Genomic DNA, 13,855 nt, shown 5'->3' with positions numbered 1-13,855 from the left:
TCACCGCACAGAGCCCTGCTTGTCCTCAGCGCATAGAGCCCCGCTTGTCCTCAGTGTACAGAGCCCTGCTTGTCCTCAGCGCACAGAGCCCCGCTTGTCCTCAGTGTACAGAGCCCTGCTTGTCCTCAGTGCACAGAGCCCTGCTTGTCCTCAGTGTACAGAGCCCTGCTTGTCCTCAGTGTACAGAGCCCTACTTGTCTTCAGTGTACAGAGCCCTGCTTGTCCTCAGTGTACAGAGCCCTACTTGTCCTCAGCGCACAGAGCCCTGCTTGTCCACACTGCACAAAGCCCTGCTTGTCCTCACCGCACAGAACCCTGCTTGTCCTCAGTGCACAGAGCCCTGCTTGTCCTCAGTGCACAGAGCCCTGCTTGTTCTCAGTGCACAGAGCCCTGCTTGTCCTCAGTGTACAGAGTCCTGCTTGTCCTCATTGCACAGAGCCCTGCTTGTTCTCCCCGCACAGAGCCCTGCTTGTCCTCACCGCACAGAGCCCTGCTTGTCCTCACCTCACAGAGCCCTGCTTGTCCTCAGTGTAGAGCCTTGCTTGTCTTCAGTGAACAAAGCCCTGCTTGTCCTCAGTGTACAGAGACCGGCTTGTCCTCAGTGTACAGAGCCCTGCTTGTCCTCAGTGTACAGAGCCCTGCTTGTCCTCAGTGTACAGAGCCCTGCTTGTCCTCAGTGTACAGAGCCCTGCTTATCCTCAGTGTACAGAGTCCTGCTTGTCCTCAGTGTACAGAGCCCTGCTTGTCTTTAGTGTACAGAGCCCTGCTTGTCATCAGTGTACAGAGCCCTGCTTGTCCTCAGTGTACAGAGCCCTGCTTGTCCTCAGTGTACAGAGCCCTGCTTGTCCTCAGTGTACAGAGCCCTGCTTGTCCTCAGTGTACAGAGCCCTGCTTGTCCTCAGTGTACAGAGCCCTGCTTGTCCTCAGTGTACAGAGCCCTGCTTGTCCTCAGTGTACAGGGCCCTGCTTGTCCTCAGTGTACAGGGCCCTGCTTGTCCTCAGTGCGCAGAGCCCTGCTTGTCCTCAGTGCGCAGAGCCCTGCTTGTCCTCAGTGTACAGAGCCCTGCTTGTCCTCAGTGCACAGAGCCCTGCTTGTCCTCAGTGCACAGAGCCCTGCTTGTCCTCAGTGTACAGGGCCCTGCTTGTCCTCAGTGTACAGAACCCTGCTTGTCCTCAGTGTAGAGAGCCCTGCTTGTCCTCAGTGTACAGAACCCTGCTTGTCCTCAGTGTACAGAGTCCTGCTTGTCCTCATTGCACAGAGCCCTGCTTGTCCTCAGGGCACAGAGCCCTGCTTGTCCTCAGGGCACAGAGCCCTGCTTGTCCTCACCGCACAGAGCCCTGCTTGTCCTCAGTGTACATAGCCCTGCTTATCCTCAGTGTAGAGCACTGCTTGTCTTCAGTGAACAAAGCCCTGCTTGTACTCAGTGTACAGAGCCCTGCTTGTCCTCAGTGAATGGAGACTTGCTTGTCCTCAGTGCACAGAGCCCTGCTTGTCCTCAGTGTAAAGAGCCCTGCTTGTCCTCAGTGTACAGAACCCTGCTTGTCCTCAGTGTACAGAGCCCTGCTTGTCCTCAGTGTACAGAGCCCTGCTTGTCCTCAGTGTACAGAGCCCTGCTTGTCCTCAGTGTACAGAGTCCTGCCTGTCCTCAGTGTACAGGGCCCTGTTTGTCCTCACTGCACAGAGTCCTGCCTGTCCTCAGTGTACATGGCCCTGTTTGTCCTCACTGCACAGAGCCCTGCTTGTCCCCAGTGTACATTTCCTATATTTTGTCTCCACACAGGCAATAGCTGTAGGGACACTCTTCTGCATTTTGGATTCTGGGCTTGCTACCTGTATGACCACATGAGCAGAGGCTAATCCCTGGTGATCAGTGGCATCTCCAGCTATCATATTTTGGGGGGACACTCTGAGGGCTATGACAAAATTAGGGGGGGGGCAATTGTAAAGCACTATATACAGTACTGTACATACCACCAGGATATAATAGTGCCGCATACTACACTGCCAGGATATCATGGTGCCATACACTGTGCTGCCAGGATAAAGTAGTGTGACACACTGTGCAGCCAGGATTTAATAGTGCCACACACTGTGCTGCCAGGATATAGTAGTGCCACACACTACACTTCCAGGATATCATGGTGCCATACGCTGTGCTGCCAGGATATAATAGTGCCACACACTGAGCTGCCAGGATATAGTAATGCCAAACACTACACTTCCAGGATATAATAGTGCCACACACTACACTGTGCTGCCAGGATATGAGTGCCACACAATGTACCCCAGGAAATAATAGTTCTACACAATATAGTCTAGGACTTAATAGTGCCACACACTGTGCTGCCAGGATATAAAAGTGCCACACATTATGCTGCCAGGATATCATAGTGTCACACTCTGTCCCACCAGGATATAATAGTTCCCCACACTGTGTCGCTAGGATAGAATAGTGCCAGACACTACACTTCCAGGATATTATGGTGGCATATGCTGTGCTGCCAGGACATAATAGTGCCATATGGTGTGCAGCCCGGACATAATAGTGCCATATGGTGTGCAGCCAGGACATAATGGTGCGACACACTGTGTCGCTAGGACATAATAGCGCCAAACAATGTACCCCAGGACTTAAAGGGATACTCCGGTGGAAAACATTCTTTTCCTTTTGAATTTCTTTTTTGTCTTGTCCACAATGCTCTCTGCTGACACCTGATGCCCATATCAAGGACTGTCCAGAGCAGGAGAAAATCCCCATAGCAAACCTATGATGCTCTGGACAGTTCCTGATATGGGCATCAGGTGTCAACTGAGAGCACTGTGGAAAAGACAAAAAAGAAATTAAAAAAGAAAATAATTTCCTCTGTAGCATACAGCTGCTTAAAAGTACTGTACAGAAGTAATTTACAAATCTGTTTAACTTACTGGCACCAGTTGATAAAAAAAAAAATGTTTTCCACCGGAGCATCCCTTTAAATCGAAACTGACAGGCTGTAAAAGGTATAATGTACATACATTCCTCCAGCAGTTTAGAACATATTGTGCCCCGTAGCTTAAAGGGGTATTCCAGGAAAATAACTTTTTTTTCTTCTATCAACTGGCTCCAGTAAGTTAAACAGATTTGTAAATTACTTCTATAAAAAAATCTTAATCCTTCCAATAATTATCAGCTGCTGAAGTTGAGTTGTTGTTTTCTGTCTGGAAACAGTGCTCTCTGCTGACAACTCTGCTTTTCTCGGGAACTGCACAGAGTAGAAGAGGTTTGCTATGGGGATTTGCTTCTAAACTGGGTGGTTCCCGAGACACGTGTCATCAGAGGGCACTTAGACAGAAAAGAACAACTCAACTTCAGCAGCTCATAAGTACTGAAAGGATTAAGATTTTTTTTAATAGAAGAAATTTACAAATCTGTTTAACTTTTTGGAGCCAGTTGATATATATAAAAAAGTTTTTTCCTGGATAACCCCTTTAAATGCAGAGCAGCTTTGCTATGCAATGGAGGCTGCTCCTGCTTCCCCGCCTCCTCTTGTATGCAGCGCTATGCCTGCCCGTTATTTGAATATTTATTACTATTCACTCTCACCTCCTAGTGACTTGTGTGAATAGTGAACAGTAATATATTCACAAATAACGGGCAGGCATAGCGCTTCATACAAGAGGAGGCGGGGAAGCAGGAGCAGCCTCCATTGAACAGCAAAGCTGCTCTGCATTTAAGCTACGGGGGACAATATCTTCTAAACTGCTGGAGGAATTTATGTACATTATACCTTTTTCTACTCTAGTTCACCCGCACTATGACCCAATGTATTGAGTTTAGTGTGGGTGAACAGACTGTCAGTTTCCCTTGAATAGTTCCACACACTGTGCCACCAGGATATAATAGTGCTACATACTGTGACCCCAGGATACAACAGGTCCACACACTGTGCTGCCAGGATATAATAGTGCCACAAACTGTACAGCCTGGATATAACAGTGCCACAAATTGAGTCACCAGGATGCAATAATGCAACACAATGTACCACTTGTATGTAAAAGTGTCCTAGGGACAGAATGCTTTCAAAATATGACTCCCATGCAGTGCTCCCAGTGTAGTCCCTATTCTTCAGGGCGCACCATACACAGCAGTTATTGGACCCCCATGTCCCCAGCCCCCATTCATCCTTATCAATTCCTAGCCTGGTAGGTGACTGTCTCAGGCCTGTCGGTGTGAAATGTGTTCCTGAGTCCAGAACAAATGTTATACACACAGGCCTGAGGCAGTCACCTACCAGGCTAGCAATTGATACAGATGGATGGGGGCTGGGGACATGGGGGTCCAATCACTGCTGTCCAGACCAAGTGTAAAGATGGATGGGGGCTGGGGACATGGGGCCCAATCACTGCTGTCCAGACCAAGTGTAAAGATGGATGGTGGCTGGGGACATGGGGGCCCAATGACTGCTGCTCAGACCAAGTGTATTGATGGATGGGGGCTGGGGACATGGGGGCCCAATCACTGCTGCCCAGACCAAGTGTAAAGATGGATGGGGCTGGGGACATGGGGGCCCAATCACTGCTGTCCAGACCAAGTGTAAAGATGGATGGGGGTTGGGGACATGGGGGCCCAATGACAGCTGCCCAGACCAAGTGTATTGATGGATGGGGGCTAGTGTATTGATGGATTGGGGCTGGGGACATGGGGGCCCAATCACTGCTGCCCAGACCAAGTGTAAAGATGGATGGGGCTGGGGACATGGGGGCCCAATCACTGCTGTCCAGACCAAGTGTAAAGATGGATAGGGGTTGGGGACATGGGGGCCCAATCACTGCTGCCCAGACCAAGTGTAAAGATGGATGGGGGTTGGGGACATGGGGGCCCAATCACTTCAGCCCAGACCAAGTGTAAAGATGGATGGGGGTTGGGGACATGGGGGCCCAATCACTGCTGTCCAGACCAAGTGTAAAGATGGATGGGGCTGGGGACATGGGGCCCCAATCACTGCTGCCCAGACCAAGTGTAATAAATTAAATAAACTCACAGCCAGAATTCCAGCATGGTAAAAAAAAAAAAAAAAAGTGCTATCTGGATATGGTAGTTAACCCCTAAATATTACTAGACCACAAAATGACCAGGCCTCACTGTTTGCTGGACCCCACAGCAGTCGCAAACCCTGCCGCTATGGTATGTACGCCACACTAGATACATAAAAGAGATATGTACAAATACATAAACACACATTACACAGATATATATATATATATATATATATATATACCCAACAGTACACACTGGAAGCCTGTGCTAGCATTTCTCCTGCAGTGTTGCTATCAGTGTGTGAAGAGTGGGAGAAGAGGGTTGCATTGACAATCCAACACAATGGGCAGCACATTGAACACATTTTATAAGTGGTCAGAAACTTGTGAATAACTCATGAAAGAATAAAGTTACATTAAAACCAATCACATCATTGTTTTTCTTGTGAAATTCCCAATAAGTTTGATGTGTCACATGACCCTCTTCCTATTGAAAAAACAAAAGTTGGATTCAAAATGGCCGACTTCAAAATGGCCGCCATGGTCACCACCCATCTTGAAAAGTTTCCCCCCTCACATATACTAATGTGCCACAAACAGGAACCAACCATTCCCATTATATTAAGGTGTATCCATATAAATGGCCCACCCTGTATATATACACTCACTATATACATGTACACATAACACATTATATATACACTCACTATATACTTATAGACTTCCTCCCCATACTCTTCACCATCAGTAGGAACTGTGCAGTGTAGACGGAGCCAGCCGAGGGGGGAGGGGGACTTGTTCAAGGGGTGCTCTAGTGGAAAAAAATAAAATTTTTATCAACTGGTGCCAGAAAGTTAAACAGATTTGTAAATTACATCTATTAAAAAAATCTTTATCCTTCCAGTACTTATTAGCGGCTGTATATTACAGAGAAAGTTCTTTTGTTTTTGGATTTCTTTATTTTTTTTCTGACTACAGTGCCCTCTGCTGACACCTCTGTCTGTATCAGGAACTGTCCAGAGCAGCATAGGTTTGCTATGCGGATTTGTTCCTGTTCTGGACAGTTCCTGATACGGACAGAGGTGTCAGCAGAGAGCATTGTAGACAGAAAAAAAAAAAAAAGAAATCCAAAAACAAAAGAACTTTCTCTGTAGTATATAGCAGCTAATAAGTACTGGAAGGATTAAGCTTTTTTAATAGAACTAATTTACAAATATGTTTAACTTTCTAGCACCAGTTGATTAAGAAAAAAAATGTTTTCCACCGGAGTACAATTTTAAGCTAGCACAGGCTGAATCTCCTCTTACGTGGCAATGCAGCTGTGTTGTTAATACCTCGGCCAGCAGGAATTATCTGCACGGAGGTTCTCTCTAAGGCTGGGTTCACACTACGTTTTAAGCAATACGGGACCGTATACGGCTGGGGGAAGCAAAAACCGGGCACTTTCGTATCCCAGCCGTATCCGGCCCGTATGTGATGTATTTCAATGAGCCGGCCGGAGTGAAACGCTAACTCCGGTTGGCTCATTTTTGGCCGCTATACGGTTCCCTAACCGGACCTAAAACCGTGGTAGAAAACCATATACAGGGCAAAAATATGCCAACCGGAGTCAGCGTTTGAAATACATCACATACGGGCCGGATACGGCTGGGATACGAGAGTGCTCGGTTTTCGCTTCCCGTATTGCTTAAAACGTACTGTTAACCGAGCCTAATACAGTCTGCTGCCTGTGATCTTCAGCTCCTGGCACCATTGTTGCTGCAGGGGATTTCTTAGGGTTTTTACTTGGGGGGGGGGGGGGGGGGCTTGGCCATTCTAGTGACGCCGTTGCTGGTGATGTCTCTCACCTTCTTTCATATATATATATATATATATATATATATATATATATATATATATATAGTTTATTTTTATTTTATAACATTTGTAAATCCAGCTTTTCCAGAGTGCCAATTGCTATGTTACCATTTCACAATTGTATTAAGTCTGTTATAATGCATTCTTTCTACTTTCAGATTGTATACCATAATATTCGAAATGGGGGGGGGGGGGGTTCATTTACTTCATTATTGCTTATGTTTCTATCCCCTTTTGTGTAATTTAATCAACATGATTTCCCTTAGATAGCATTCGCCCCGTGTGTCTACCGCAATATGAACAGGATCTCCCAGTGGGCTCTGAGTGCTGGATTTCTGGCTGGGGACATACTCATCCTGATAACAGTGAGTATTGCCGATAGAAAGCATTTCTTTGCTCTGGAAAATGTTAGGATGCGTTCAGGTTTATAATTGAAATGATTAAATACAAAGTCGGGAACAGATCATAAATGGAGGACAAGTATAAAGTAAAGGCTGACACTTACCTGACTCTATTCCTGTGGATATCTCAAAGAAATGTCTACGGAAGGACAAACCTCTGTTGTGTTGTAAAAAGCGGTCTTATGGCTGGAACTCCACTAAGGATTTTCTAGCAAAAACACTGTAAAAAACGCCCATTTTGCCACACAGCATTTTTCAGTGAAAAAACGCCACATCCAGAAGTTAGCTGCAAGTCAATAGTAAACTGTTAAATGCCGCTTGGTGTTTTTCAGTTTGGCGTTTTTTTTTATACTTTTGGTGTTTTTCAGCTATTTTGGGCTCAGAGGCTGGTTTTCCAAAACATCCTACAAAACCTAGTTTGGGTTTTTTTGCACAGAAATCGTGGCATTTTCCTCCCATAGAAGTCTATGGGAGAGCAAAAAAACGCCATGTTCTTTTAACTTTGGCTTTTTTGCCGACGGTTTTTATTCTTTTTTGGACTTACCGATCCAAAAAAGTGATAGAGATACCTTTTTTTATTAAAATGTTGTAGGGTACTATTAAAAATAATAAAAAAAGATACAGTAGTGATGGAAAAAATTGTATTTAATAAAATTTATCTTTTCTATAACAAAATTTGTATTCATTTATAAACAAGGATCAATTTATGTGTGCAGGCAGGGCGCTAAAAATGTAGCCGACAATAATAAAAATGTAGTGTGTGCGTGTTTTTCACTTTTTATTTTTTTTTTAAATTTTTTTTTAGGTAGTACTACTACTCTCAGCATGGAACACACTCTTCCATGATGGGAGTAGTAGTACCTATACTAATTGACAGATCACCCCGGGTCCGTTGCGATCCTCTTGTATAATGTATAGATGCGGCGGCCGCTCTTCTATGGTCCCCTGCACTCACGTATATGTACACATATTCATATTTCCCGCAGAGAGCTGCGATTGGCCAGATGGTTTCAGCCAATCACAACTCTGGGGGAAATATGAATAGGTGTATACAGTGGTCCCTCAACATATGATATTAATTGGTTCCAGGAGAACCATCATATGTTGAAACCATCATATGTCGAGTACATATGTCTATGTAAAAATAGTAATTGGTTCTGGGGCCTCGGAACCATTGTATGTTGAATACATATCTCTATGGGAAACTGCTAATTGGTTCTGGGATGACCATTGTATGTGGAGTATATGGGGAGTGTTTAACAAACCAGGGTGCCGCCAGCTGTTGTACAACTACAACTCCCAGCATGCATGTACAGCCATTGACTGTCTGGGCATGCTGGGAGTTATAGTTTTGCAACAGCTGGAGGCACACTGATAGGGAAACATTGATTATGGGGTGTATAGTGTGTCTATGTATTGTATGTGATGTGTGACATCGCATACAGTACTGTACAGTTCTTTAAATACCTTCAGGGGGGACAGAATGTCCTCCATTATGATCCTGCCAACTACAGCTCTATAGGAAAGGAAGGGGAGCAGCTCATTGGATGCCTGCAGCAAGATGCTGCAGGCTATTGGCTATGGCTGCTCTGGGGGGGCGGGGCTTACACAGAGCTCACAGTGGAAGCCTGCGTGAGTTAGCAGGACAGCATGTGAGTAACAGGAGGCAGAACGGGGCACACGGGGCACATTAAACAACTATCTGTCAGTTGCTGAAGTTGTCAGTGCTGTCAGATAGCTGTTTGTATGATGGCCCCGACACACAGCAGCATCATATGTCGAGGCTGCCCTCAACATACGATGGGCTCTGAGAGGCCATCATATGTTGAAATGATCATATGTCGGGGCCATCGTAAGTCGAGGGATCACTGTATATACGTCAGTGCAGGGGACCATAGAGTGGCCGGTCGCATCTATTCATTATAGGGGGAAGATAAAATTGGTGCATAAAAACATACATATGTGACTGACAAAATGGGGGCCGCTGTGTTTTTAAAGGGAATCTTACAGACAGAACATGCTGCTGTTGCTGAGGGCAGCACAATATAGACTGAGGCCAGATGGTTTCAGCCAATCACCACTCTCAGTGGTAAATATGAATGAGTGATGTTCTATTCATATCATATCACTGGCCGGAGTATAGTGCAGAGATGCGAGCACAATAGAAAGGACTATCACAGCGGATGTCAGGAGTGACACCCACTGTGATCTTTCCTTAACTGCGGGTACTACTACTCCCATTATGGCACACACTCTGCTCCATGCTGCAATCTGTCTATTAATGCAGGCACTACAACTCCCAGTATGGAGCAGAGTGTGATCCATGATGGGAGTAGTAGTACCCGCAGTTAAGGACAGATCACAGTGGGTGTCACTCCTGACATCCGCTGTGATCGTCCTTTCTATTGCAGAGATGGGGAGCGGCTTTCTCCTGCGCTCCGTATCTGTGCACTATACTCCGGCCAGTGATGTGAATAGAACATCACTCACTCATATTTCCCGCTGAGAGCAGTGATTGGCTGCAACCATCCAGTCAATCCCCACTCTGGGTGGAAAATATGAATGATTGATGTGAATTTCTATTCATATCACTGGCCGGAGATTAGTGCAGAGATGCAAGCGCTGTATAGAGCCGCTCCACATCTCTGCTATATTATGGACAATCGCATCGGGTGTCAGGACTGACACCCGGGGTCATCTGTCATTTAGTACAGGTACTACTACTCCCATCATCGAACAGTTTGTTCCATGATGGGAGTAGTAGTACTACCTAAAAAACTGCATCCTTTTTTTAAAACACCAGAAAAAACGCAGGGAAAAACAGAAGCAGTTTTTCTGGGGGGTTTTCTGGCGTTTTTAAGCCTAAAAAAAACGCAGGCCAAAAACCTCAGTGGAATCCTAGCCTTAGGCTAGGTTTCCACTTGCTGCAAGTTAACAGGGAGTTGCAAAATACAATACCCACTTGACATCTTTCTCTTTAACGTTTGTTCACTCCTTTCTGTCATTTTTCTGCGTTTCTGGGCTCAGAAGCAGTTTTTCAAAACTGCAGCCTGTTGAGACTATGGCGTTTTTTTTCCCCTTGAGTTTTTTCTTCTATAGAAGTCTATGGGAGAGAAAAAAAACGCCATTTAAAATCCGAATTAGTTTTGCAATTGCATTTTTACATTTTATTTATTTAAAGTAAAAAAAAAAAGGGGTGGACTCAAGAACAGGAAAAACTGACAAATAAAAAGAAAACACAATTTTCACACAATTTAGGTAAGAATGGGCGAAATAATGCCAGGAAAAAAATTTCAAAAAATAACTTAAACCTAGTCTTGAGGCTTATTTACTTCCTGCTGAAATGTGGTCTGAGGTTTGTTCTGCAGCAGTTTAGCAAAATTAAATACATATGTAAATAATAAAAAATGTAATAAATATTTATAAATAAGCCCTAATGCTTAAATATTTTCGAAGCATATCTAATTGTACCGATATGCACACAAATACATGCCCAGCAGCACATGTTGGTAAACACTGGAATGAAATATGACTGCAAGTGTAGAGGACCAGGGATTGTTTGCAGACCCAACATAGGATCTGAAGGACATTGTACTCTCATTGGTAATTTCAACTATTTGTACAGTAATTTGTAAGGTTTCTTCATTAGAAACCACTCAGTGTAATAAATTCTAGGGGACATGTGGAAGGACAAAGCTTCTTTTTCCCCGGCATTGTGTGTGACAACGGTAATGATGCGGTGTTCATGGTCAGTAACACATAGTAGCACAGACGGGTCGTCTATGACCTGTATTGATTTCACAAATGAAATGCGTCCTTCACCGGTATGTGTCATCATTTAAGTGCTCTCTCTATTGAACACATGTTGATAGATTCAAAGGTCAAGCTTCCCGATACCCTCAAACCTATAAAGAAGGTGAAAACTCTGGATGAAAAAAGCCAAGGGTAACTGCAATGACAACTGAGAAATAAGAAATGCCGTAGCTATGTTATGTAAATAAGTCATTTACAGTCATTGATGATAACCTGTTAACCTCGACCAAGCTATTAAGAGCCTGAAGATAACATAAGCTTATAAAATGAGCTGTCAGTATTATTCCCACAAAGCCATCAATACATAAATATAGATTGTGTATGGAGCATTTCCCCTATGAAGCCCCTGCCATATTGTGTCTGCCATTTCCCAGCAGAGGGTCTAGGCCATTTTGTTTTCCCCGACCCCTGCTATTTGGTGTTTCTATCTGCTCCCATCTTCACTAACAGAGCCTCTGCCTCCTAGTATATCTCCCTTGCTATCTAAAAAACCTCTACCCACGTATCGTCTCCAGTCGGCCCCTATATAGATCTCTGAGAGGATGCATCTTAGCTTAGAGCCCCTGTCATTTCATCCACTCTATCCAGGAGATCCACAACTTTGTATTGTTCCCCTTCCATCATTGTCCCTCTTGTACTCCACCCCCATGTACTCCCAGTCCTCCCCCTCTCTACCACCAATGTGGCTATGGCTAATGGATTTTTAACCCCACCTATTTGTGTTGGACCAACCCATAACATTTTTTTTTTCTGGGCTACATCAGGGGAGTATTCCAATCTCTAATAGTTGTTCCCTATAAGAGATGATCGATAGGGGAATCTAATCATTGGGATCCCCACTGGTCACGAGGTACCTAGAATGAATGTTCAGAGGCACCAAAGAGAATGAATGAAGCAATGTCTGCACATGCACGGTACACTCAATTCATTTAGGGTTAGAATTTACCTCCATGCTCATGATCAGTGAGGGTTCTAGCAGTCAGACCCCCATCACCCACACACGGACTAACCGGCAGTGCCTGCGGTCCAATACATAATAGCAGCAAAAGGAATATCCAGCGCGGTGGATGGCAAACAGGAAACTTTATTGAAGATACATGGACCGCACAGGTAAAACCAACACGTTTCGGGTCAAGCAGGACCCTTAGTCATGCCATGACTAAGGGTCCTGCTTGACCCGAAACGCGTTGGTTTTACCTGTGCTGTCCATGTATCTTCAATAAAGTTTCCTGTTTGCACTCCACCACGCTGGATATTCCTTTTGCAACTATTGGAGAATGGAATACCTCTTTAAAGGGGTACTCCACCCCTAGACATCTTATCCCCTATCCAAAGGATAAGATGTCTGATCGTGGGGGTCCTGCCGCTGAGGCCCCCCACAGTATAGCATGTGGCACCCACCTGTTGCTGGTCCGGAAGCGCTGGAGGGTCTGGGTCCCGACCACGAGAACGGAAGTTCGTGACGTAACGCCCCGTCCCCTCAATGCAAGTCTATGGGAGGGGGTGTGACGGCCGTCATGCCCCCTCCCATAGACTTGCATTGAGGGGACAGGGCGTGATGTCACACGGGGGCGGAGTTGTGATGTCACAAACTTCCATTCCCGTGGTCGGAACCCAGACCCTCCAGCGCTTTCGGACCAGAAACAGGTGGGTGCCGCATGCTATATTGTGGGGGTCCCCAGCGGCGGGACCCCCGCGATCAGACAACTCATCCCCTATCCTTTGGATAGGGGATAAGATGTCTAGGGGTGGAGTACCCCTTTAACATAGAGGGGGAAGATAGTGTAGATAGAGAACTGGGGATAAGTAGTAAAACTGATGGTTAGATTAGTCATAAGTGATCAGAGGAAAGCAAATAGGAAAGAAAACATGAAGAGCATATATACTAGTGCCAGAAGCCTCAATAATAAGATGGAGGAGCTGGAACTATTAATGTTGGAAGAAGACTATGATGTAGTGGGAATAAGTGAGACATCGCTGAATGCAAGCTTAAAGGGGTATTCCAGGCAAAACCTTTTTTTATATATATACCGGTATATCAACTTGCTCCGGAAAGTTAAACAGATTTGTAAATTACTTCTATTAAAAAATCTTATTCCTTCCAATAGTTACAGTGGTCCCCCAACATACGATGGTAATCCGCTCCAAACGGACCATCGTTTGTTGAAACCATCGTATGTTGAGGGATCCGTGCAATGTAAAGTATAGGACAGTGGTCTACAACCTGCGGACCTCCAGATGTTGCAAAACTACCACACCCAGCATTCCCGGACAGCCGTTGGCTGTCCGGGCATGCTGGGTGTTGTAGTTTTGCAACATCTGGAGGTCTGCAGGTTGTAGACCACTGTTAGAGAAAGTTGTACTCACCTGTCCCCGCCACTCCGGACTGTCACCGCTAGTCACCACTGCCCTGGATGTTGCCGTCCATCGCTGTCGCCGCGTCCCTGAGGTGTCCCCGATGCTCCGGCAAGGCCTCTGCTTCCCCGGCAACCGCGCTCTCCGTCGCCGCCATCACGTCGCTATGCACGCCGCTCCTATTGGATGACGGGACGGCGTGCGCAGCGACGTGATGACATTGATGCAGAGCGCCGACGATGCAGAGGATCCCGAAAAGGACGCGCCGGAGCCCGAGGACAAGTGAGTGACCATCACCGGAGCTCACGGGGCACCGTAAACGGCTATCCGGCAGCAGCTGAAGCAGTCAGCGCTGCCGGATAGCCGTTTATGCGATGGCCCCGACATATAAAAAAGCATTGTATGTTAATGC

The 13,855-nt window shown here is 45.8% G+C and overlaps 1 protein-coding gene and 1 long non-coding RNA gene across 2 annotated transcripts in view; one reads left to right on the top strand and one right to left on the bottom strand.

Moving 5' to 3' along the window:
- The window catches only part of LOC130293577 (uncharacterized), a 57,467-nt gene that overhangs the window by 2,920 nt on the left and 40,692 nt on the right, over window positions 1-13,855 (bottom strand). The window contains exons 2-4 of the long non-coding RNA XR_008848249.1: window positions 10,238-10,378; window positions 7,380-7,561; window positions 5,725-5,828 (exon numbers count right to left, since the gene is read on the bottom strand). This is a non-coding gene — a long non-coding RNA (uncharacterized LOC130293577). The remainder of the gene's footprint in view (window positions 1-5,724; window positions 5,829-7,379; window positions 7,562-10,237; window positions 10,379-13,855) is intronic.
- Window positions 1-13,855, top strand: part of TMPRSS5 (transmembrane serine protease 5) — a 163,447-nt gene that overhangs the window by 135,011 nt on the left and 14,581 nt on the right. Inside the window, exon 10 of the mRNA XM_056542418.1 lies at window positions 7,141-7,239. Coding sequence (XP_056398393.1) covers window positions 7,141-7,239 — 99 coding nt within the window. The remainder of the gene's footprint in view (window positions 1-7,140; window positions 7,240-13,855) is intronic.

This window comes from Hyla sarda, chromosome 10, assembly GCF_029499605.1.
Source record: "Hyla sarda isolate aHylSar1 chromosome 10, aHylSar1.hap1, whole genome shotgun sequence".
Taxonomy (NCBI): Eukaryota; Metazoa; Chordata; class Amphibia; order Anura; family Hylidae; genus Hyla; species Hyla sarda.
This window is presented reverse-complemented; position numbering and strand designations above follow the sequence as displayed.